This window comes from Ochotona curzoniae, unplaced genomic scaffold (assembly GCF_017591425.1).
Source record: "Ochotona curzoniae isolate NIBS_2020 unplaced genomic scaffold, NIBS_Ocur_1.0 contig_1014, whole genome shotgun sequence".
Taxonomy (NCBI): domain Eukaryota; kingdom Metazoa; phylum Chordata; class Mammalia; order Lagomorpha; family Ochotonidae; genus Ochotona; species Ochotona curzoniae.
Window position 1 is genome coordinate 11,620,568 of NW_024464920.1, and position 26,056 is coordinate 11,646,623.

Here is a 26,056-nt window from a genome sequence, read left to right on the forward strand (position 1 = left end):
GGGAACTCGGGGGAGGGGGCCCGGGCTGAGGGAAGGCCGCCCGCGTCCGAGCCGGGACTACATTTCCCGAGGGGCCTCGGCGGCGGCGGCGGGCGCGGCAACGTCCCCCGGAAGTAGAGCCCGGGACTTCCACTCGTGCGTGAGGCGAGCGGAGCCGGAGACGAGAGCAGAGGCCGAACTCGGGATCTGACAAGATGGCCGGGCTGCCCCGCAGGATCATCAAGGTAGCCGCCTTCAGCGGGGGGCCTGCGGTTCCTCCCTGGGCTGTGGGCGCCCCCCCGGCGGGGCGGGCAGCGCCACCCTTGCCTTTCCCCCGTGGCCCTCACCGCCCGCGCCCGTGAACGGGGAAGAGAGGCCCGGGGCAGAGCGGACAGTAGAGGGGTCTGGGCCGCCGCGGCGAGGGAAGTCGGGCGCTGAGGAGGGGGCGCCGGGCGACTTCCGGCCGGGCAGCCGGGCCGGCAGCGGCTTGGAGGGGCTTCTCCCGAGGCGGGCGGGCGGCCGGCGGAGGCCTCACCCCGGCGGCCGGGCACTGGGAGGAGCTGCGGGGCTGCTGCGGGGTTCTGGTCTCGGGCGCGGGCCTCGAGATCTCGCAGACCGACCACCCTCCCTTGGGGCGAAGGCCGCGGTCGTGCAGGACCTCCCCCCCTCCGGGCTGCGGCTCGGGAGCCTTCCCCCAAACCCCGCACTCGCCCTGAGCTCGGCCGCCCGGGCTGAGAGCGCGGAGGTGCAGAATGAATGAACCGGGAGAAGGGCACACGCCGGCCGCCCCGGGGGCTCCCGCGCCCCGCCGCCCGCGCTTCCGCGATCGGCCTCGCCTCGGTTTCCGCTCCTTATCTCCGCGAAGTGATTTTTACTCTGCTTGGCAAACTACCGGAGCTTATGTTCTGTTGCGAGGAAGTAGTTTGCACCGAAGGCCAGGGAAGGCACGCAATGCTGGGAAATTGCCGTGGAAAAAAAAAATTTTTTTTTTTTTTCCGCCTCTGGGTTCTGTGGGCCGCGGGTGTTCGAAACGCGTCCTTTTGGGCTCTCTGCGAATATTGGTACTTTGACAAGTGCACGGATGGGGACCGTGGAGACTTTGACATCTTGGCTTTATGGAGTCTTTAGATAATACCATGCAGTCTAAAGAAATGAGAGATGTAATTCCCGGAAGCTAAACCTAATCTTTTTTCGGTCGGTAATGTGTGTAATGTAAGGGGTGGGGGGAGGGCCGAGCATCCATCCGCATTGCTCAGCGTGCCAGGTAAAGGGTCTAAAGTACAGCATCATTTTACATGATGTGTCTAGTGAAACGAGTGTTTAATCTTGCGGTTCTTCCAAAGTTTAGGGGACATGCAGGCCGAGTAGAAGAGCTGTTAGGCTTTTGTCAAGTGCTGCATGCAGGTGTAATAAGTCATCTGAGATGGGGGGGGGGGGTTCATGCACCTCACCGCGGTCCTTGAGTGAAAGGAGACGTTCCACGAGGCCCGGATTCCTAGAAATACGGGACTTAAAAGGGACTGTCAGGGAGCACTGCAGGCCGGTAACACAGCGCCAGTCTGTTGGTTTGTCGGTGTGTCTGAGATTGTCTGACTACCTTTGACTGCCCTGCACCTTGGGTCAGCCTTCCCCTGTGGTCACTAACAGTGCATCACACTGCCCTGGTCTTCAAGAATGAGGTTTGTACACCAAATATATTTTGCTTGCTGTAGCTCAATTTGTGGACTAAATACATAGTCAGCTGTCAAGATAATCCTCTAATAAAACAGTGAACTGGACAGTGGTGGTCGTCTCTTCCCTCCCCCACCTCCTTGCCTGCATCTGCAGGTATTCTGCAGAAATATGACAGTCTTAGGTGAAGAAATAAGTTCACTGGAACCTGATTTATAAATTTACAAGATTGATGGCGGTAGATTGAAGTGTCCATAAGTAATTCATTTGATACACAATGCTTCATTCTAATTATTATATTTTACTGTCTACTAGTAATTCATGCTGTAACATGTAATTGTAGTTTTACAGTATTCTGTTGATAGCATTTCTAGTGAATGGTAGGTACCTTGATTTGGATTTTATCCAGTTCAAGTTAAAATTAGGAGGTTTTAGTTGAATTTTATTTATAGCTTTGAAGGACTGTTGTCTCTAATTCTACAAAAGATTAGAAGATTAGATTTTTTTTAGTCTCCATGCTTGTATTGTGTAGGTTTTATAGTCTGTGAAAATGATTGTGATTTTTTAATTCAAAAGATGTATTTACTTATTTATTTATTTGAAAGAGTTTGAGAGAGAGATCTTGCATCAGTGGGTTTCTAGCTGGCTGGCAGGAACCAGGGCTGGGCTGGGCTGGCCTGGCCCGGAGCCAGGAGCTTCATCCAGAGCTGCCTTGTGGGGGGCAGGGACCCAGCACTGGGCTATCATCAGCTGTTTTTCCCAGGCCCTGAGGAAGCTGCATTGGCCACCTGAAATGATCATTTTAAAAATAATCTGAATTTACTTTTGAATGTTAGCTCTTGTCTGATGTCCACCTGAGAAGGTTCCTTGTGGAATATACTGGTGGGGGGCTGGTTGTACTGTCCTGAAGTGTTACTTTGCCTCTTGGTGACCTTTGACATTCGAAGAATGCACAACACCAGTGTTGCTATTCTAATCTAACGGAAATATTGAAATACGGTAGCTTGATTTGGACAAAAATGAGCTGAAGTTTCCCATAAGGGTCATTATCTACATTTGCCTCTTGGATTCATGAAGAAATCTGTGAGTTGATGAGTGTGTCGTGTGATCTAGAAGCTGACCTCAAGGGCTGGGATTCTCAGTCTCTAAAACTTGGATCTTGCCTAGTGTGACCTTAACGTGTGATATGAAATGGGATCATGGATGTCCAAGTACTTTCACAACTATAAATGACTACACAGATTTTTAAAAGTATAATTTATCCTGTTGCTGTCTTACTCAATTCTCCTACTGGATCCAGCAGCAAATTCTATGTGCTCTACTTTGCAGATACCCTAAACCAGACCTGTTTCCCCATTTCTCTCAAACACCTGTTCAGTCCCATTGCCTATTGCCTATATATAACTAGCTTGATTCTGAGCAGCAGTTTATAGGTTGTGTTACTCCCCTGCTAAAAACTACAGTTCCACCACCCCGTTTAACAATAAAATCTCTCCTCTTTGCCCGCAGCTACCAAACCTTACATGCATTTGGGATGTGCCTACCTCTGAGCTTACCTGCACTCCTGGTCACCACACTGTAACCTCGCTGTGGGTTCGCTGTACCCTGAGCAATAAGTGGCCAAGCTTGTTCCAGTTGCAGGGCTTTCCTCTTGTTGGTTTCATTGCTTGCTTTGTTGTAGTCTTGAGTTCTTGGCTCACTTGTCGTATACCCAGAGGGTTCTGCCTTCACTGCTTTATACAGACCAGTTTCCTGTTCCCTTCAGCACGTTGCTTCTCCCAGGATCTCGCTGTCTTCTGTGTAGCACTTAGAACTGCTCTGTTATTACTCCGTAAAGCTCCATGAAGGAAGGAGCCTTAGGACTACCTCGGCATGGCTCATGAATGTCAAAATAATCCCTGGGACATTGTAGGAACTGTAATATTGACTAAGAATGAGCCTGAATCTTCTTAGAAAAACATTTGAAGAAGACAATATATAATTTGACATTATTGCAATGATTCTGTCTAAACTAATATCTGAGCTAAAAGTCTCCTCATAAATTTATTTGAAGTTAAAACACGAAATCTTTTGTGTTGAATAGAAACAAAAGGAGGCATGCCATTTGAAAGACTCTAAATTTTCAATTCCCTTGTCAGTCCTTTGGCCCAGTGTCTCTCCTGAAGACAGTTTGTGTGCACTTCGAATATGATAACAACAACTTGTGCATCTGGGTATTTGGTTTTTTCTCTTCCTCATGCAAATACTTGTATGCCTTCCACTCCTGCAACTAGGCTGTCTTGCAGGTGACAACCTTTTTATAAAGGACTGCTGTATGAAACCAAGTGATTACTCATCAGTAACTTTATTCTCAAAAATTTCCCCACAAGCAGTGCTATAATGAGTACTTTTATATATATATGACATATTGCAAAAGTGTGAGTGATACTAATCTTGGTAGTTCTGTTTCTAGCTAGAATATTGAGGTTTATCTGTCTTCTATCCTGGGACAAAACTTTTTTTTAAGACTTAACTCATTTTTTATTGGAAAGGCAGATCCACAAAGAGGAAATTCTCCATCCCTTGGTTCATTCCCCAGGTGGTCTCAAAGGCCAGAGCTAAGCTGATCTAAAGCCAGGAGCCAGGAGCTTCTTTGGCGTCTCCCATGTAAGCACAGGGTCTTGAGGTTTTTGGCCATCCTCTACTATTTTCCCAGGCTACAAGCAGAGAGCTGAATGGGAAGTGGAGAAGCCCAGAGCATGAACCGGCACCTACAGGGGACCTCAGCGCTACTGCACTGGACCCAGTACAGAACACAATTGCTTGAGAGTTAGCTTAAAGTCACCAAGGGTAAAAGGCTAAAAGCTACGTAAAATATTTCTGTAATGGGAGGTCTCTAATCCTCTCAAAGAAAAGATTGGAATAAATTTTGGGAGTAAATGAGATCTGTAGTTATCACCTTGGTCTAAAATTTCAGCTTTATTTATTTTTTAAAGATTTCTTTATTTTTTTTATTGGAGAGGCTGATTTATAGAGAGAAGGAGACATAGGAAAAGATACTCCACCCCCCCATCCCCATCCCCATCTCTGTCCACTAATTCACTCCCCAAGTGGCTACAATTGGAGCTGAGCTGATCTGAAGCTAGGAGCCAGGAGCCTCCTTGAGGTCTCTCATGTGGCTGCAGGGTCTCCAGGTTTTGGCCATCTTCCACTGCTTTCCCAGGCCACAAGCAGGGAGCTGGATGGGAAGTGGAGCGGCTGGGACAGAAAGTGGTGCCCACATGGTGTCCTGGCATGTGCAAGGTGAGGATTTACCCACTGAGCCGTTGTGCTGGTCCCTGACTTCGGCTTTATATGTTGCATTGACAGAGAGAGGCTCTTATGACTTCATTTAACCATGAAATAAAAGTCTTAGGAAACCGTGATCAGCTTATCCAAGGAGCTGATTTATTTCATTAAAACCTCTCAAATGAGCCTGCTGAGAATAGAATGTTAACAGCCACTCCCAAAATCTGTTTTTGCTATTTGGTTAGGTTTTGCTTCAAATTATTAAACATCTGTTATGATCTGATTTTGCCTTAAGGCTTTTTTAAAAAAAATTTCAATTCTTGAAATATGGTTACTGTTTTTCCTTTTTTTTTTAAAGTAGGTTTGTATGTTTTCTTATTTGAAAGACTGATATTACAGAAAGATCTTGTATCCACTGATTGACTCCTTAAATAGCCACAATGATCAGAGCTGAGCTGTTCCAAAAATAGGAGTTTCTTCCATGTCACTCATGTAGGTGCAGGGAGCCAAGGCTTACGCCGTCCTGCACTGATTTCCCAGGCCATAACAGGGAGCTGGATCAGGAGTGGAGCAGTCAGGACACAAACTGGTGCCCATATATGATGCCAGAGCCACTGGGCAGATTAGTTTGCTGTGCCACTCGCCTGATTCTATTTTTCCTTGTTTTTAAAAAGTCATGGTTAGTTGGATTGGTATTACACGTAAGATATTGCTTTTTTAATTAAAAAAATTTTGTTAGTAAAGAAAAAGTATTTATTTCCTTTTTATTTAGTTTCTTGAGAGAGTATCTTCTTCCATCCATTGGTTCACACTCTGGATTATGGTGACTGTCAGGACCAGGCCAGGCTGAAGCTGGGAGCTAAGGACTTTAGTGGCTCTCCATGTGGGTACAGGGCCCAAGCACTTAGGCCATCTTCACTGTTTTTCCCCAGACCATTAACAGGAAACTGGATCATGAGTAGAGTTGAGGGGACGTAGCCTAGTGGCTAAAGTCTCGCCTTGCATCTTCTGGATCCCACATGGGCACCAGTTCATGTCCCAGCAGTTCCGCTTCCCATCCAGCTTCCCACCTCCTATCCAGCTCCCCACCTCCCATTCAGCTCCCCGCGTGTGGCCTGGGACGGCCCGAAGCCTTGGGACCCTGCACCCGTGTGGGAGACCTGGAAGAAGCTCCTGGCTCTTGGCTTCAGATCAGCTCAGCTCTGGTTGTTGTGGCCATTTGGGGAGTGAACCAGTGAATGGAAGATCTTTCTGTCTCTACTTCTCTCTATAAATCTGACTTTCCAATAGAAATAAATAAATCTTTTAAAATATTAAAAAAAAAAAAAAAGACGTACAGTTGAGTAGTACTGCATTGTGTACCTTTGTGGGATCTGGGCGTTGCAGGCAGTTACTTTACCAGCTATGTTACCTTATGGTGTAGTTTGCTCTTGAGCTCTGAAAATCGTTGATTCCCAACCTCCCTCCCCCACCATTAAGAAGAAAGCTTTAAAAGAGCTTACCAAAATGAAGATGGCTATGTCAAATTTAATTAAAATCATCCTTGTAAACTTCTGTAGAAAAAATTGAGCTGACACATGTAGATGTTAGGTCTTTCGGTTATTATCACATTCAAGAGTTTTCTGACCTTCCTAGGATGTAAGTTTTAGTTTTTGCATATGACTTCTGGAAATTTTTGTGTGTGTTTTTATTTAATTAGTTTTCAGCAGAATGATTTTGCGAGTGTGTGTGTGTTCTCTTAAAGATTTATTTATTTGAAAAGCAGAGTTAAAAAGATAGAGAGAGATCTTTCAAATGACCCTAACCGCCAGGACTATGCCAGTCCCACATCAGCAGCCAGGAGCTTTTCATTTGGGTCTCCTACAAAGAATGCAGGAGCCCAAGCAGTTGGGCTGTCCTCCACTGCTTTCCCAAGGACCTTAGCAGGGAGCTGCATTGAAGCAAGCCTCATACTCAGTACACTTTGTAGGTTTGTAGATAAAACGCTAAGGACTCACTCACATTATTCACCTCTTTCCCCATTTCTCCCCATGTGTCTGCAGCCCTGCCTCCCATCCAGCTCCCTGCAAGTGGCTGCTCCACCTACAACCCAATTCTTTACTTATGGCCTAGGAAAGCAGTCAAGACTGGCCCAAAGCTTGGGATTCTGCACCAGCATGGGAGACCCCAGGAAGCTCCTGACTCCTGGCTTCAGATTGGCTCAGCTCCAGCCGTTGTGGCCAGTAGGCCAAGGGACTGAATCAATGGATGAAAGATCTTCCTCTCTGTCTCTCTTTCTCTCTGTATATCTGACTTCCCAGTGAAAATAAATAAATCTTAAAAAATTCTAAATTTAAAAAATAAGGACTGGGCCTAGGGCAATGTCTCAGTGGCTAAATCCTTGCTTTGCATGTACTGGGATCCCATTTGAGGACTGGTTCGTGTCCCAGCTGCTCCACTTACCTTCCACCTTCCTGCTTGTGGTGTGGAATGGTAGTGAAGGGTATCTTAAGGTCTTGGGAACCTGCATCCACGTGGGAGATCCAGAGGAGGCTCCTGGTTTCTAGCTTCAGATTAGTTCTGCTCTGGTCGTTGTGGCCGCTTGGGGTGTGAACCAACAGATGGAAGATCTTTCTTTTTGTATCCTCTCTGCAAATCTTTCTAATTAAAAAGAAAGAAAGGAAGGTAGGAAGAAAACAGCAAAAACTAAAGGGGCTGGCATGGTGGCCCAGCTGCTGATCCTCTGCAAGTGCTAATGTTCTGTATGACTTCCAGTTCGTAACCCGGCTGCTCCACTTGCAACCCAGCTCTTTGCTTATCGCTTGGGAAAGCAGCAGAGGATGACCCAAATACTTGGGACCCTGCCCCCCTGTTGGAGATCCAGAAGAGGCTCGTGGCTGTGGATCAGCTCAGCTCTAGCCATTGCAGCTGTTTGTGGAATAAACCATTGGATGGAAGATCTTTCTATCTTTGTCTCTTCTCTGAAAATCTGCCTTTTCAATAAAAATAAAATAAATGTTTGAAAAAAATATAAAGCACTTCCTGAGTAATGACATCAGAAATGTTCTGTGTTTACTTAGCTGGAGTTTAGTGTTTTTGCCATATTGGTGTGATCACAATGCGGAATTGGTGAGAGGGAGAACGTGTACGGAATTCGTGTACGGAATTTGTGAGTGCTCTGAGCATGTGCAAAAGAGGCCTTCCATCTGTTGCTTTACTTTCCAAAATGACTGCAAAAGCTGGGACTGGACTGGGCTGGCTCCGTGAGCTTGGAACTCCAGCCTCGTTTCCATGTGGCTGGCAGGGTATTAAGCACTTGGACCCTCTGCTGTTTTCCCAGGTGCATTAGTAGGGAGCTGGATCTGAAGTGGAATGCCTTTGGCAGGCTTTGGCTTGACTGCGCTACATGGCTGTTCCCTTTGTATGACTCTTGGATAACCATTTTCCTACTAGCAGCAACACAATAGCATGGTTAGCTAGTAAGAACCCAAGGCTAGTTTGTCTCTTTTAATTATCCAGTCATAAAATATCTACCAGTTAATTCATGTTCCCATCTAAGCCAGGTGAAAAGTTTTCTGGCTAATGGAAAAGAGTTGTGGGAAACAGGAAATTACTGTGATTTGTATTATGGAAGAGGAAATTTTGGGAAGATTTCCCATAGTCTAAGAATAAAGGAAAGACATCTGTTAGAGGCTATCTTTGAAGTTATCTTAAACTTGAAAAGAAGTTGGCCAGGCAAAGAAGAGAGAAGTGTGTGTTTCGGTCAAATGGGAAAACAGGCATAGAAAGTGGAAGGAGACAATGTCATAATTCTGGAATTCAACATATCTAATAGTCTCTTATTTTTTGAAAGATTTATTTATTTATTTTTATTGGAAAGTCAGACATACAGAGAGAAGGAGAGACAGAGAGAAAGACCCCCTGTCCGATGATTGACTCCCCAAGTGACCGAAATAGCCGGTGTTGTGCCGATCCAAAGCCGGAAGCCCAGAGCTCCCCTGGGTCTCCCACATGGGTGCAGGGTCCCAAGGCTTTAGGCCATCCTCAACTGTTTTCCCAGGCCACAAGCAGGAGCTGGATGGGAAGCAGGGCCACCGGGATTAGAACCGGCGACCATATGGGATCCTGGTGTGTTCAATGAGAAGACTTTAGCCACTAGGCCACCTTGCCGAGCCCTAGATGGTCTCTTTTTTTAATTCATTATATAATGAATTTTGTATTTTCCACTGGAGGAGGGTATTCCTTACTCATACTTGGTGAGAATAAGGAAAAGTGTTTTTTTCTTATGTAATTTCTCTTGTTCCTACCAATGTAATCTTTGGTGTTGGTCTTTTTTTGGAGAAGTCATTTCTTTTCACTGTTGGAGACACAGTGATTTCCCACGAGAAAGCATACCTGCCGGAGCCCAGCTCCAGCTGAATGAGAGCTTGCAAAGGATGCGTGGATCGGCGAGGTGATAGGAAGAGATAAGACACGGACCACTGGGCCTTGAGGCTCATAATGGACAACTCAGAAAAGTTGCCTTCTTTATTTATACACAAATCATCACAAGCTTTTGCACAACATCCAATTGTTTCATTTTTACTTCATGGTTAAGAGAATACAAAAAACAATCCTAAGGAAAATATTTTTAACAAACCATTACTCATTGAAAGCTGCAGTCACCTGGCTGAAGCCAGGAACTCCATGGTTGACAACGCATGTGGTTACATAGTGACAAGTGGCTTACTTATACTCCAAATCAATTTTTACTAAACACGAACTAACTAATATTGCTTGAAATATTAAGAATACAGAATTAAAAGATCATAAGTGAAAGGATTTTATAAAAGTATATAACATAGATTCTTTGCTAATACTTATAATCAAATCATGCATTAATCGCCGTCACCTTCACCTAGTGCTGATTCAATTGTTTTTCATTCTTTTGTTAAAGGGCAGTGAAAGGGATCAAGGCAATTCAGCTAATCTACAAACAGAGGGCCTTTAGAAGAAACTTCCTTTCATCTGTATAAACTATTTTCTTTCCCTAAATATAAGTGCCAGTATAAGATTGAGATTTTAAGCCATTTTGAGAGGGTTTTGTTTTGTTTCCTTTTAGAAGATGCCCCATATATTTTTGCTTTCTTGTGGTAAGAAACTAAAATGCGTCTTATCATGTGTTGTAGCAGTTCCAGGTGTATGGTAAACAAACTCTTTGTACCTCCATGATTGCCATCTATTCCAGGATATTATCAAGCCATTTCTTAAGGAAAACATTACTTATACTAGGGAACTTCAGGACAAAAGTGGGCACATAACAGGATGTTTGGAAACATAGTGGGCTCAATTGTGCTATTGTATACTTTTAGCTGTGTGTCATAGCCTTACCATTACTAAAGGTGTTTTTATCATAACATGATTGATTGATTTGAGGTGTCATACCAGTTACAGGAATCACTTCACATTAGCAGAAAAACAACAACACCCTCAGAAGAATTCTATGAAACATCAGAGAGGTGATTGAGTTCCATTCAATGGGTGAGGCAGCAATGAGGTGACCAGAGACATTCTGCCAGGCCTTGCCTCGCAGCCAGAAACTCCTTGCAGCCTTGCTAGCTGAGGAGCGGTGTTCATCACACACCCATGCCATCCAACCCAACTGCACGGCTCCCCACACATACCTTTAGCTATGACAGAGTTACTCCCCTTAAGTGACAGCGCTCTCAGGTAATGTGGTATATCCAGCCTGTCTTTTGTTGTGGTTCAAAGAAGGATTGTGCTAAGAGTGCTGCAGGCTCAGTACAGGTGCCTGCTGCTGTCTGATTTGGAAAAGAATACTTAGCCAAACACTTCTTGTTTCTTACCAGAATCTTCTTCAAGTTTAATTGGCCAGGCTTCTGATGCAATGGCAAGAATGGTAAGAAATATAAGGTATTTTCTCTGAACACTTGTTCATAATCTAGGTACTTTGTTCCTGGTTTAGTATCAGAGTTGTCTCCTGGTATTTGTAAATTGAAGGTTACTGGCCCCATCCCATTTGTTTTGCTTTTAGAGCTTGAGATGATTCAATGTGCAGCTTGCAAAAATACTGATCTTATGTATGCTTGATTTCAATGCAAAAGTGGGTAGGATATGGGGGCCCAATTAAATTTATACAATTAGTGCCTCATATATAGAAAATATGAAGATATTTAATGAGAGCAGCAAGTAAGCTTGGTGGAGAAAACCCTGAAGACTAGTTTCAAGTAAAGATTTTTGGAGAGGGACAGTTGAACTGAGTCTTTGACAGGTGTAAGCGTGGGTTGAGGGAGTCGGGTGTCATAGGTTAGACGCACCGCACTCAGACAGCTGTTGGAGCAGTGCTGAAGCTGGAACTTGAGTCCACATTGCTGCACTCGGACCACAGGCGCTTCAGAGCTTTCTGTTTGAAAAGTTGTCATCTTTCTGTCTCACCTGCTCCATCTCCTGGTGTTAACTAGTGAGTATTTTTTTTTTCAAGATTTATTTATTTTTATTGCAAAGTCAGCTATACAAAGAGGAAGATCTTCTATCCGATGGTTCACTCCCCAAGTGACCACAATGGCTGGTGCTGCGCCCATCCGGAGCCAGGAGCTTCTTCCAGGTCTCCTCTGTGGGTGCAGGATCCCAAGGCTTTGGGCCATCCTTGACTGCTGTTCCAGGCCACAAGCAGGGAGCTGGATGGGAAATGGAGCTGCCAGGATTAGAAACAGTGCCCACTTGGGATACCAGCGTGTTCAAATTGAGGACTTCAGCTGTTAGGCCTCTGTGCCAGGCCCAAGTATGGGTTCTTTGCAGAAATTTGAGTTAGTGCTTAGGATATAGCAAACATGCTTTATACTGAAAATAGATAAAAATAATTCTTCCTTCACTTTCTTTTGCTCTTCCAATCTTCTGTTCATAGATGATGTACTAAGATGTCACTGAATAGTAGAGGAAAAATTCAATGCTTCATTTTTTGTGACATAATTTAAGTACCATAAAATTGTCCCTTTTAAGGTTTGCTTTCGAATGGTTTTAATACACATTCCCATGTTTGCAGTCATCAGCACTATAAATCCAGAAGATTTTCATCACCCCCAAAAGAAATCCGGTACCCTATGTCAGTTATTCTCAACTCCTGTTCCCCCAGCCCCTGGCAAGCGCCGATTTTTCTTTCTGTGCATCTGCCTGTTTTGCAGATTTTATATAAGTGGAATCGTATACTCTGGCTGTTCCTGTCTGACTTGTTTGACTTAGCGCAGTCTTTTTTCTTTTTTTATTATATTTTTGACAATCTTTACATAGTTAATTAGGGTAAAAAGGTTCACGGGTTACAGAAAAATGGGTAAGACTGTTATTTCCATATTGTTTCCTTCATATATCTGAGGTAAAGGGGGATTTTAAGGGAGAAGCCCCACTCAGTCTCCCACCCACCCCAGGTCCCTGATGTGGGGCATGCTCTTAGGGTCTTGCTCAGGTGGTTTTGATAGTTCACCAGTTATGAATTGCTGCCATTCTTGCCACTCCCAGCACGATGAGGTCGTTGAAGAATCCACTGATTGACAGTCCATCATAGAGTCTCCGTTTACCCAGTTTCTCACTGCCAACATATAGCTGAGGTGGTTGATTGACTTGTTCTGTCGTCTGTCTTTTCTTGGTTAGGGTTCTGAGTCTGGCAGTTTGATTGGGAATATCCCCAAAGAAACTTTGTCTGAGGTGTTCCCAGACCAGATTCTTGTATGTACTGGCAAGTACAGGGCCCGGCACAGTCCATCAGCTGGTGGTTACAATTGCTGGGTTAGTTCTGTTTGCAGCCCTGTCTTCCACTGGAACCAGTGGGTGTTGTAGTCCAGCCTGGTTCTGTCCAGCACACACTCGGTCCTCACATAAAGCAGCGGGAACTGCAGCCTAGTTGGAGCGACCACAATAACCCCCACCAGGCCCGCCCCCTACCCTGGTTTGCCAGTATGTGCAGCAGACTAGTCCAGCCTGTCCCACATCCCATTCGGCTCTCATACATGTCAATGGGTATTAAAGCCTAGTTCCATCTAACCAGCTCAACTATCCAGCCCTCACAGTTGCTGTTGGGTGTCTCTCTGTCTAGCCCTTGTCCTAGTTTTCTTGCCCTCCTGTAGGAGTGTTAACCCAAGAGGGAGGAGTCACTGTTTCTTTCCCAGGCCATTCCCACTCCCGGATTATGCACTCTCCAGGTAGTTCTGTGGTTTGACTTGACAGAATTAGCCCCTAGTGCCAGCTTCTGCCAGCTGATGCTGCGACTTAGCCCAGACAACCCTCACCCACTCTAATTTTGTTTGCACCAGAGGAAACAATCAGCCCAGCCTGGCTTTTCCCTGATCTAGTCCACCTAAGACCACAGGTGTTGCAGCCCTGCCTAGTCTGGTCTGCCCCCATCCCAGCTTACTCTCTCCAGTGAAAGTAGCTGTTAAGTAAGCCCCCCCCCCCCCCCATTCCCCCTGCCGTCTCCACTCCTTCCCTCCCTGATTTTCACGTGTGCTGGTTGGGTGCTGCAGTCACACCCGGTACAGGCAACCTCACCTTGATGTTCCGTATTGTGCACTGGTTTTTGTTGCAACCGAGCCCGGCTCGACCCACACCCTGTTCCGGTGCTTGGATTCACCAGTGGATGATGTGCACTGGTTCAGCCTGGTCTGTCCCTGACCCATGCCAAATGTATGCCAGTGGGAAACTTACCATGGCCTCTTCTGGGCTGTTTCCTATCATGTCCCTTGCGCTTACCTGCAGGGACTGTGTCCTGCCAGAGGAGTTACCCAGGCTCCTCCATCAGAACCTCTCCCAGTGCCAGATTTTGCGCACACCAGGTGGCCCATGAGCCAGCCCTACTCAGTTCACCTCCTGTCTTAGCAGGAACAGTGGTTTTTTCTGACTGGCCTTCAACCCAGTCTGGTTCTTACTGTTGGATGTTTCAGCCCAGCCATGGCTCATCCATACCCACATACAGCTCACACATGGTTCAGTATGGGTTGAGTCCTAGCCTAGTCTGTCCCACATCTACCCTGGTCCTCCAGAACACCAGAAGGTGTTGGAGTCTGGCCCGTGTTGGTGCGTCCAGTCCCAGCCCATATTTGTGCCAAGAGAGACTATAACCGTATCCTGATTAGAACAGAGTCCCCATTCCAGCCCACATGTCTGTTGGTAGGAACCTCCACCCAGCTAGGTTGTCCCCTTAGCTCCCCTACTGGGCCTGTTCCCAGCCGTAGATCACGCACATGCCAGTGGTTGCTCTGACTCAGCTTGGCACTGCCCCTCACTATCCCGACCTCTGTCTTAGACACTGTGGCTTAGCGTCCCTGGCTCACACAGACCAGTAGGTGCAAGAGCCTACCTCGGCATGACCAGCACAGTCTTTTCCAAAATTCATTTATAGCATAGCATGTATCTGTGCTTCATTCTCTTCTAGAATTTTTTAGCTGCAGCTTTTTCTAAATCTACTTTAAGAAATGACAGTGTTGGGGGCTGGCACCATGGTGTAGTAAGCTAAACTTCCATTGGTTGTGGCACCTGCATACCATATGGGTGCTGATGCATGTCCTGGCTGCTCCACTTCCAATCCAGCTCCTGCTTCTAAATGATAGAGTTAAAGGAAGCAAGAAAGAAGTTTTAGGAGATAGGCTATCTGTACTTATTCCCATAAAACCAGTCATAAATTGAGGTTACATTGTCTTAGAAAATTTAAAATAGTTTCTGGGTTTTATCAGTCATTATTATAAAAACAAGTTATTAGTGGTCCTAAACTATATTGATCTTACTTTTCAAAGAAACATTATTGTTTTTGAAAAACAGAGATAGAGAATATCTTCCATGTGCTGGTTCATTCCCCAAATGGCTTCAGTAATCAGAGCTAAGCCAGGGTGAAGCTAGGAGCCAGAAGCTTGTCAGAGTCTCACATGTGAATGTAGAGGCCCAAGCACTTGGGCTACCCTCTCATGCTTTACCATGTCTGTTAGCAGGGAGCTGAATCAGAAGTGAAGCAGCCAGGACTCGAACAAGCACTTACGTGTGTCATCATTGTAAGCTGTGGCTTGCTTATCCTGCTGTGCCTCGCTGCTTGCTAATATGGATGGTGGCGCTTGTAGTCAGAGGATTAGCCAATTGAGCCATTGTGACAGTCCTCCAAAAATGGTAGTCCTAAGGTTTAAAAAAAAGTAGCGGTAGAGCTGGTGATGTGGTTCTATGGCTAAATCCTTACATTGCAAGTGCCAGGATCCCATTTGGGCGCCAGTTCATGTCCAAGCTGCTTTTCTTTGCATCCAGCTCCCTGCTTATGGTCTGGGAGAGCAGTGGAGAATTGGCTCAAAGCCTTGGGACTCTGCACCCATGTGGGAGACCTGGAAGAAGTTCCTGGCTCCAGTTTTGAGATTGGCTCAGCTTGACTCATCTCTGACTGTTGCAGCCGTTTGGGGAGTGAACCAGCGAATGGAAAATCTGTCCTCCTCCTCATAAATCTGATCTGCCTTTTGAATCAAATAAATAAATCTTTTTTAAAGGTATTTATAAATGTTTGAAAATGCATAATAAAAATGGCTTTTGAAACTTCTGCCCCCAAAAGCCTTTGCCTTTACTGTAATCCCTACAGGTTCTATGCTTAAGAGAACCAAATGTTTATCGCTGGAGACTCCAAGCTTAAATTTCTTTCACCATCACAGCAACTTTAATAATCTAATTGCCATTTTCAGCATTAACAATTGCCTCAGTACTGACCAGTTGACATATTAAGACTCTCAAGGTTCTTAGAAATTAAATGAAATTGCCAAGAAACCAAATTTATACAAAGGTTAGAGACTTTAATATTGAACAGGTTATTGGTTTGGAAATAAACAGTTTTCTGTGACTTCAGAAGATTATTTTGTTCAGATGAGGCAGTGATCCAGCAAACTGTGATTTTATTGTAATTGAAATAAGCACAGATTCCCAAGTCAGTGCAATATCATCAGATAGAGCACTTAAAGTGCAATAGAATGGGTCAGATTTAACCATTTTGTATGGATAGTCTTAACTTCTAAAGTAACATAACAATAAATACACCTAAAGAATTATTTCTGTGGGACAGGTACAATGGTTCAGTTGGCTAGTCCTCCACCTGCAAGCACCAAAACATGTGAATGGCTGTTTGTTGCCCAGCTCCCCACTTCCCATCCAGGTCCCTGCTTACAGCCTGGGAAGGCAATGGAGGATTGCCCAATTTTTTGGGACCCCACACCCATGTGGGAGACCCAGGGGAGGCTCCTCACTTTAGATCGGTTTAACTCCAGGTGTTGTGGCCATCTGGGGAGTGAACCAGTGGGTGGGAGATTATTCTTTCTGTCTCTCCTCTGTGAAAACTGCCTTTCCAGTAGAAACAAACAAAGAAACAAAGTGCAAAGAACAGAGCCTAGCTCAGCGTTATCTAGTATTGGTTATTGTTTTCTGGTTTTACAAAGATGCTGAGCCATCTTCCTTTATAAACAGGCAGGTGGATGGGAAATGAAACAGCTCAGCTGCTTCAAACTGATGCCCAATGGGATGCTAGTGCTGCTGGCAATGCCTTTACTTGCTATGTCACATTGTTTTTATTTTCACTTGACCTTTATTGATTCTGTGAGTATCTGGGAAGAGTGCTTGATAATTGCATGTGTAGTCCCTGCCAGTTATGGTTTACAGACTGACAGAGGAAGTGCCATCTCTGGTGCATTTAGTTGGGGCAGAAGAAATTGAGGGATGGTAGGCAGCTTTTCTTGGCAGGGAGTTAGAACTTTTTGGTTTTAGTCCTTTGTCATTGATGGAGTGATCTTAAATGTTATCTCAGAGGAAAAAGTTACCAATGAAGACAGTAGGTAGAGTAATCCTTTTCACTTGCACTGTGGTATTGAAACATGCTTGGCAATTTATTCACTGAAATGTATTTGTTTAGCACTTAACTACCATTTCCTTTATTTTTAAAACATTACTTAGGGCCCAGTGCAGTGGCCTAACAGCTAAAGTCCTTGCCTTGAACATGCCAGGATCCCATATGGACACTGGTTCTGATTCCGGCCATCTCGCTTCCCATCCAGCTCCCTGCTTGTGGCCTGGGAAAGCAGTTGAGGACGGCCCAAAGCCTTGGTTGGGGTACTGCATTCATGTGGGAGACCTGGAAGAAAGTTTCTGGCTCCTAGCTTCGGACTGACTCAGCACCAGCCTTTGCAGCTCACTTGGAGAGTGACGGAAGATCTTCCTCTCTGTCTTTCCTCCTCTCTGTATATCCACCTTTCCAATAAAAACAAATAAATCTTTAAAAAAATTACTTAGTTTCATTTGAATGGCATAGTTGCACAGAGAGGAAACAAATATCAGTCCTCTGATTCACTTCCCAAATGGCTGCAATGGCGAGGGCTAGACTGGTCTGCAGCTAGGAGCCAGGAGCTCCTTCCTGATTTCCCAGGAGGTGCTGGGCCCAGGGACTTGGGCCATTTCCTCCCCCCTCCCCAGGCACATTAACAGAGAGCTAAGAAGGAAGTGGAGTAGCCAGGATGCAAATCAGCATACATATGGGATGCTGGTTCTGAAACGGAAGGCTTAAGCTACCACAATGCTAGTCCCAGTGCCTGTATTTAAATACAGCAGTAGTTCTGTTGTGAGCAGAGTACAGTGAGCAGGAAGCTGAAGTGCTGGGGACAGGCTTCCAGAAGAACTTGAGACCCTAGAGGCAACTTGATCATAGATACTTAACCTTTCAGAAGTTCCTCTTGTTCCCAAGTGTCTGATTTCCCTGAACCTCACAGAAGTATTGATGTGGTCCTGTGGGTGGATGTGGATATCAAGGCCAAGTATCCAGCCCCATGGACAGCTCATAACCCTGAAGTGTGAATTTAAGTAAAGCTTTTGCAGAAAGGGAATGCAAGTCTAATGAGAGTTAATCCTTGATACTTGGAACCGTTGAAACAGTCCGTTTGATTTTTTCTGCATTGAATTTGTCACCTAAGGAATTATTATGCATTTAAATGCATTGAGAAGAGGAAATATATTTTTGAAAGCCGATATTATCATCTGAGTTTTAGGGTAAACACTTTGGGGTAACCAATCAAGGGCCTGTAAGCAGCTGCTAGACTAATTTAGAAGACAAGCAGAAAAGGAATACATTGGCTTGGTTTTGTTTATATCGATTTAAAAAAAGCTATTTTCTTTTGGAATATGCAGAAGGCTTGTCTTTTCCAAACTTGGCTTTGGAAGGGTGCTAACCTATGTTCTTTATTTTGCAGTGAAATTCATACGATATCATTAAAATTTTTTTTTTATTTTTGTTGGAAAGGCAGATCAGGTTTACAAGGAGAGACAGAAAGATCTTCCATCTGCTGATTCACTCCCCAAGTGGCCACAACCAGCCGGAGGTGAACTTGATCCAAAGCCGGGAGCTAGGCGCCTCTTCTGGGTCACCCACACAGGTGTAGGGTCGCAAGGGTTTGGGTCATCCTCCACTGTTTTCTCAGGCTATAAGCAGGGAAATAGATAGAAAGTGGAACAGCAGAGACATAAGCTGGTGGCCGGCCATATAGGATCCTGGCACTTAAAAGGTGAGGACTTAGTCATTGCACCAGCACGTTGGGCCCTATATGACGTCATTTTAAAAAAAAAACAGTACACTTGGGAACAACAAATAAGAATTAAGCTTTTTTTCCCCTCCTAGTTGCTGTTTGCTATGGGAAAGGGGTTGAAGTAAGTAGAGATGTTTTATGTCCACTAGGGGGTAGTGTGGACTGTGAAAATTAAAATTATGCTGCTGTGTTTAGCCCTTATTCATCATGCAGTTGGTTTGTTTGAACTCATTTTTATGTATTCATTTTTCTTAAAGATCTTATTTTTACTGGAAAGTCAGATATACAGAGAGGAGAGACAGAGGAAGATCTTCCGACTGCTGATTCACTCCCCAAGTGGCTCACTGCTGGAGCAGAGCTGAGCTGATCCAGAGCTCATCCTCTTGCGGGTCTCCCACGCGGGTGCCAGGGTCCCAAGGCTTTGGGCCGTCCTCGACTGATATCCCAGGCCACAAGCAGGGAGCTGGATGGGAAGCGGGGCTGCCAGGATTAGAACCAGCGCCCTAATGGGATTCTGGTATGTGCAGGGTGAGGCCATGAGCCACTAGGCTATTGCTCTGGGCCAAAGATTTTTTTTAAAAGGGGAAAACAGCAATTCTTTAAGCTTTTTTTTGTCTTTTTTTTTTTTAACAAAAAATTAGAGTAAGTGAAGTTAAATTGTGACCTGTCAATAATATTATGCCATGATTGTGGTTTCACTGTCAGATGGTAGCTACTACTCTAACTACTACTCCCATACTGATCATTGAAATGTGGCTAGTCTGAATTCTTGTGTTGCAGGTGTAAATTGCCTACTAGACATTGAAAATTCAGTTTTTTTTAAAGGCTATAAAGTATATCCATAATAACATATTGATTACATGTTGAAACACTACTTTGAATCTCTTGGATTTAATAGAATATGAAATTCTAATTTCAAATTAATAATAAAGACGTTGTCAAAGTTTTAAAAGACCAATGACAGAGGTTGGGATAGAGTAGGCATCATTGAAATAAAAATTTTATAAGACAGTAATAATAAAATTGGTAGTTACTGAGTTATACAGCTCTTGCTGAGCTAAAAGCTCTACAGTTAGCATTATTAGTCATACATTTGTGTTTTAAAAAATATTCTAGAAGGAGAAAACCTAGACATGGTACATTGGATTAATAACATAAACCAGCTTTTCTTATGAATCATCACCCTTTTCTGAAAACAACTTAGCAACTAAGACATTCGCTAGAGATAATGTACTCATCACACTATAGAATGCATAGGACTTTACGTTACTTATTACATTGTGAGTACAAATTAAACTTAGATGGGCAAGTTTTTGTGGCATGTAATGTTACTTCCTTCTGTTATACCTTCCTTGGGGCTTGATTTGATGCTGTTGATATGCTTTGGTAGTTGAATTCCTGAACATAGTCTACAGAACTGCCTGCACACATGGCCCTGAGCTTCGCTCTCCTTGTGCCTCTATCTTTGATTTGCCTTTTTTAAAAAGATTTATTTATTCCTTTTTTATTGCAGAGTCAGTTATACAGAGAGGAGAGAGAGAAAGAGAAAGATCTAATCTTCATGCACTAGTTCACTTCCCAAGTGGCCACAATGACAAGAGCTGAGGCAATCAAAGCTAGGAGCCAGGAGCCTCTTCCAGGTCCCCCGTGCAGGTGCAGGGTCCCAAGGCTTTGGTTAGTCCTCCACTTCTTTCCCAGGCTACAAGCAGGGAGTTGGATGGGAAGTGGGGCCACCGGGACACGAACTGGCGACCATATAGGCTACTGTGCCAGGCCCATGTCCTCATATAAAAATAGTGTTACTTTATTGGGAAGAGATGAGGAAAGACAGACAGATCTTCCATTCACTGATTGACTCACTTTTAGGCCACCCTGGCTGTACTGGTCTGAAGCTAGGGTCCAGCATAGGTGCTGCTGTTCCCAGGTCATGAAGCAGGGTGTTGGATGGAAGTGGAGCATCCAGGACATATATCAGCACCCATTTGAGATGTTGGCACTGCTGGCCGAGACTTAGTGTGCTATGCCACTGCAGCTGCGATATCATTTATAAACAGCTTTGAGAGAGATTGATTCATTTTTACTGTAGGTTTTGGGAACCACAGCAAAGAATTGCTCTTTTTTCCTTGTAAATTCAAAAATGTCAAGTTTTTTTCTTACATGGGGTACTTACGGGTTTACTGTGTTAATCTCATTTCCATGATCCCTGTTGTGCTCCTTGAGGGTTATGTAACTACAGATGCTCTGGTGCCACCACAGTTGGTCTGACCACCAAAGTGGCTACTGAATGTTTGAGGTTGAGTACAGTAGCATGCACTGGGCAGTTAAACTGAACAAAGGGGTGGTTCAGGTCGAGGGGGGGGGGTATGGAAGAGGATGTGAGAAATTTACGTAATCAGATGATCATTAGAGTGACTGACAGTGGTAAAGTGAAACTGTAGGTAAGCGGAGACTGCTGCAGCTCTGAGAGAAAGTAAGGAGGCTGTGACACAAAGCAGTGTTACACTATTTAGAAACAATGAAGCATATCAACCAGTAGGAATTTTACTTTTACTTCTTGGCTTGAGAAAAAAAGAGCATGCCATGCCTTGCCGTCTTTGGACCAAAAAATGAAAGTAGGAGGTATTTCACATTGAACCATGTGTTAAACTATTGTAGAAAGGAGGATTTTCTATCCTATTTAGTTTTTGCCTTATTTGGGAATAAGTTGACACCATGCTCTGTGGGTAAGACTTTAAGAGGCTAGCATCTGAATCTTGTTCCTTGTGGCTTGGATTTTATTCTTTTTCCCTCCCATAATGCATGCCCTGAGTTTGCTTGGGAAATCAGCAGTGAAGTCCAGTCATGATACATTTGTCTATTGTGTCAAATCCATTGGAACTTGAGTGCATGGGAAAACTATTTCAATGAATTTATCCTAGAATGTCTCCATCAAATTTTGTGATTGATCAGATCACATAGTGTGGTTGATGTCTGATTTGAGGATGAACTGAAGATGAGAAAAATGCCGTGTCTGCCTCTGCTAATGTGTGCTGGATGTGGTTTTGGAAGCTCTTTGGGAATATGTTTTGGAGGCCCTTCTAGCAGCTTTGTACAGACTATGCTGAAGTCTCAGCAACTTCAATGAAATTGAAATTGTACCATTTATGTTTTCTGACCACCAGAGAATAAAGCTGGAAATGAACATCTCCGGAAACTCCAGAAAATATATAGATGCATCAGACATTCATAATTTGTCAAGTACTTATTGTACTTGACAGTACTATACTGTCAGGAACTGTTCCAGATGATGAATATATGTCAGAAGTGAAGCAGACAAATTAGGAACCTTTCATTCTGAAGAAAAGAATGCATAATTAGTAGTGCTGTGGGGATTAAGTAGGGGAGTGTGTGGGATAGGTTGAGATGAGATTACACTTTCAGTTAGAAAAACTACAGTGAGAAAAGGTGTTTGATATTTCAGGAGCCAGGGAGTAAGCAGTTTGTGAAGAGCCAGTACAAAGCCTTGGAAGCTTGGGAGTATGACTGTCAGATTGAGGAACCTTGATGGAACCAACATGGGCAGAACAAGGGGGAGTGATGAGGTTTGCCTATCTGAAGATCAGTCATAGAGCTAGTCAGAGTGGGGTATGCAGTGCCCTGTCTGGAGAGTCATTTATAGGGTGTTCAGCTTTTAAAAATGACTTTGGAATATCAACGCAGTAAGTAGTGGGTAACAAGGCCAGAGGCTGGGAGAACAATTTTGGAGGCTGTTGGAGAACATCAGGTGAGAACTGGTGTGATTTAGAGTAATGTTAACAGTGGAGCGGCAGGAAGCAGTCCAGTGATAGAAAACACTAACTGTTTTCAGAATAGAATTTGATCAGATTAGGGGTGAAGCATATGGAGGAAAATATGGGATCAATTGAATGGTACAGAAATACTTTGGGAGCAAAGCACATTGATGGTCAGGAAGGTCAGAGGTTTAGTTTGGGATGGTTTATTAATTAATGTAGGTTTTGTAAACAGGTAGGTATGGACAAAAAACAGATGAGGGGGAAGAGGTTTGTTTGGCCTGAATTGTAGAAGGCTGAAGCATTGAATATTTTCAGAATTTATATTGATTGTGTTGCTATATGTGTAGCTCTGTATATGAGGCCCTGGGACAGGTCCCTGTTGCACTTCATTGTTTGGGTATTGGAGAGTTAGGGAGGAACTGATGGGGGTGGGGGGACTAAAGGAAGTTGTTGCTGGACAAGTAGGAAAAAAGGTGGGAGAGTGATGATAGGATGGATGGAATCTTGTCAATAGGAAGGCAGAACAGCTAAATAAGATGTTTCATTTAGAACAAGATACGATACAGACTAAGCATTGGCCATGTGATTTAATTGGGTGTCACTGGTGACCTTACTAAACAGGCTTTTGGCTACCACCTGATTGGAGAGGAATAGTTGCAAAGCAGTTGGGTAGTAATTGCTGAGGTGAGGAGTGGGGTAAGGTTATTTTCACTTCCTGTGGGGGAGAAGTAACAGCAGTTGACATGATTTGGAGAAACGTCAAGTAAAGAGGAGACAACTAATGGTGCAGGCAAGTAGATGAGCTGCTGGAGCAGTGTTCCTGAGTAGGTGTAGAGGAGAGTGGCCTTCACCAAGAATACTGCACTTTAACTGCCTTAACAGGAGCAGCGTGTGTGGGCACAGGTGCAGCCGAGTGTGCAGATGCTCCTGTCGGGACTTAGGGAAAACTGAGGTTGAGGATAGAGATGTTGAGATGAGGAGAAGGAATGTTAAGGGAGAGAGAGGAAGCAATGAAAGGGCAACTAATGAGTGGTTAAGTAACATTAGCCTGTGAAGTTAATTATCAGTTTTATTTTTTAAAGATTTATTTTTATTATTTTTTCATTGGAAAGGCGGATATACAGAGAGGAGAGACAGAGAGGAAGATCTTCCATCCGATGATTCACTCCCCAAGTGAGCGCAACGGGCCGATACTATGCCGATCCGAAGCCAGGAGCCTCTTCCGGGTCTCCCACGCGGGTGCAGGGTCCCAAATCCTTGGGCCGTCCTCGACTGCTTTCCCAGGCCACAGGCAGGGAGCTGGAAGGGAAGCGGGGCTGCCGGGATTAGAACCGGCGCCCATATGGGATCCCGGGCGTGCAAGGCAAGGACCTTTAACCACTTGCGCCACCGCGCCGGGCCCAATTATCAGTTTTAGAAGCCAGTCACCATCTTGTATTACTCTATCATTTATTGGATACTTAGGCTTGTTCTTATTCCTTTCCTTTATTCCCTTACATTTTTCATGAGAGATTTTCAGTGTCTTTATAAACTAATTTTTGCCTTTAAAATGGTCTTGTTTTGGTGTAATTTACAAGAGCAAGTTGACTTTTGTGAGGTAATCTAATGTTTTTTTTTTTTCTTAACATTATCTGTTTCATTAGTTTGTCAGCATATTTGTAGGCATTAGTAACTGGAATATGTGCCAGGTAATCAGTATTTTGCAATTGTATTCAGCTTGTAATTGTTTACATGATTTTTCTTTGAATGAATTTTGTACTTCATAGGCTAATTAAAACCTTTTGGGAGAGGAGTGGATCTTTTATGTCTAATTTTAAGAGGTGAATTTCGTAATTTTAATTTTGATTTGGTAAGGTGACATTTGTTCCACAAATGTGTTTGCTTTTCTGTTGTAGGAAACCCAGCGTTTGCTGGCAGAACCAGTTCCTGGCATTAAAGCAGAACCAGATGAGAGCAACGCCCGCTATTTTCATGTGGTCATTGCCGGCCCCCAGGATTCCCCTTTTGAGGGAGGGACTTTTAAACTTGAACTATTCCTTCCAGAAGAATACCCAATGGCAGCCCCTAAAGTACGTTTCATGACCAAAATTTATCATCCTAATGTAGACAAGTTGGGAAGAATATGTTTAGATATTTTGAAAGGTAAGTGTTACCTTTATCATCATATACTATTAGATTTTTCCTTTTTGTTATCCTAAGCATTTCATACTTGGAATGCAAACATAACCTTGCTGGGTAAAACCACAAGTCTGTGGGAGGGGAATGCAGCAGTTCTGGGCTCGTGTTTTCATGCTTCATCATCTCCTCCTGGGCCTGTTGCCTTCGTAGATAAGTGGTCCCCAGCACTGCAGATCCGCACAGTTCTGCTATCGATCCAGGCTTTGTTAAGTGCTCCCAACCCAGATGATCCGTTAGCAAATGATGTAGCGGAGCAGTGGAAGACCAATGAAGCCCAAGCCATAGAAACAGGTATTTAAACTTCATTCTCCTTCATACCGCTTCTACTCTTAAAAACTAACTTGTCCTACTATTCTTAAAAGACCTGGCAAGAAGAAAAAAAAATAAATTATGTTGTGCTAACTACAGTGTGTAAATAATCTTACCATACATAATAATATGTTACAACCTGCTATAGGAGCCTCAAACTTAAGGAAGTATATAATTGGGGCATCTTGGATCCTTCCAGCTATTTTGGATTTAACCTACTAAGTGTCTCACATTCGTTTAGCAGTATGTAGAGATACTGGAAAACCTTCCAACAATTGAGCTACTTTGTACTCCATCTGGATTAAAGTTCCCGGCAGTTTGAAATCCACAGGGTTCTTCCTGCTGAAGATTTTAACAAAATTGATGGAGATAGTTGTGGATCCAGAAATAAGGAGACAGCTCTTTTCAACCTGCTGTTTTATACAACTTGCAAGTTTCATTGCAGTGTTTGATGATTAGGCATGTAGGAAATCATTCACTCTTGATTCAATTTATTGAAAATAACACAGATTTGTGGCATTTTATTTACTGTCTACGGAGGTGGGGAAGTAACAGACTGAACTAAGTAAAATAACAATTGCATGTTTGTTTTTGTCTACAGCTAGAGCATGGACTAGGCTATATGCCATGAATAATATTTAAATCGATCCGATCATCAAGTATGCATCACTTCTCCTGTTCTGCCAAGACTTCTTCCTTTTGTTTGCATTTAATGGACGCAGTCTTAGAAACATTACAGAATAAAAGCCCAGACATCTTCAGTCCTTGGTGATTAAATGCACATTAGCAAATCTATGTCTTGTCCTAATTCACTGTTGTAAAGCATGAGCAAAGGCTAGAAGTATCATCCGGATTGTTGTGGAAACGTTGAGAAGCAGCGGCCTGGCTGCTTTGACTCATTTCCCTCATCATGGTTTAGGTATAAAGCACTGTGAATGAAGGTAGTTGTCAAGGTTAGCTGCAGGGGTGTGGGTGTTTTTCTTATTCTTTATTTTATTTTTTTGAGGGGGAGAGGTAAGTTTTCATTTTACGGGTTACTTCCCCCCTCCCTTCTTAATGGTGATCTAATTGCATTGGTTAAAAGCAGCTAACCATTTTTTTAGAATATGCTCTCTAGCCAAGTCTAACTATTTAGACTGTAGATGGACAAGCTTGATTGTTTGAACCAAAATGGGAACATTAAACAAACATCACAGCCCTCACTAATAACATTGTGACTTTGCTGTCAAGTGTAGATTCCCCCTCAAAAAAGCTTGTGACCATTTTGTATGGCTTGTCTGGAAACTTCTGTAAATCTTATGTTTTAGTAAAATATTTTTTGTTATTCTA

At 43.9% G+C, this 26,056-nt stretch overlaps 1 protein-coding gene across 1 annotated transcript; it reads left to right on the top strand.

Annotated features, from left to right (window-relative positions):
- Nucleotides 1-86: 86 nt before the first annotated feature.
- UBE2N (ubiquitin conjugating enzyme E2 N) lies at nt 87-26,056 on the top strand. The gene is made up of 4 exons (XM_040980856.1): nt 87-224; nt 24,136-24,382; nt 24,569-24,709; nt 25,329-26,056. Exons 1-4 carry the CDS (start codon nt 195-197, stop codon nt 25,367-25,369), a joined length of 459 nt encoding a protein of 152 aa, XP_040836790.1. The 5' UTR covers nt 87-194; the 3' UTR covers nt 25,370-26,056.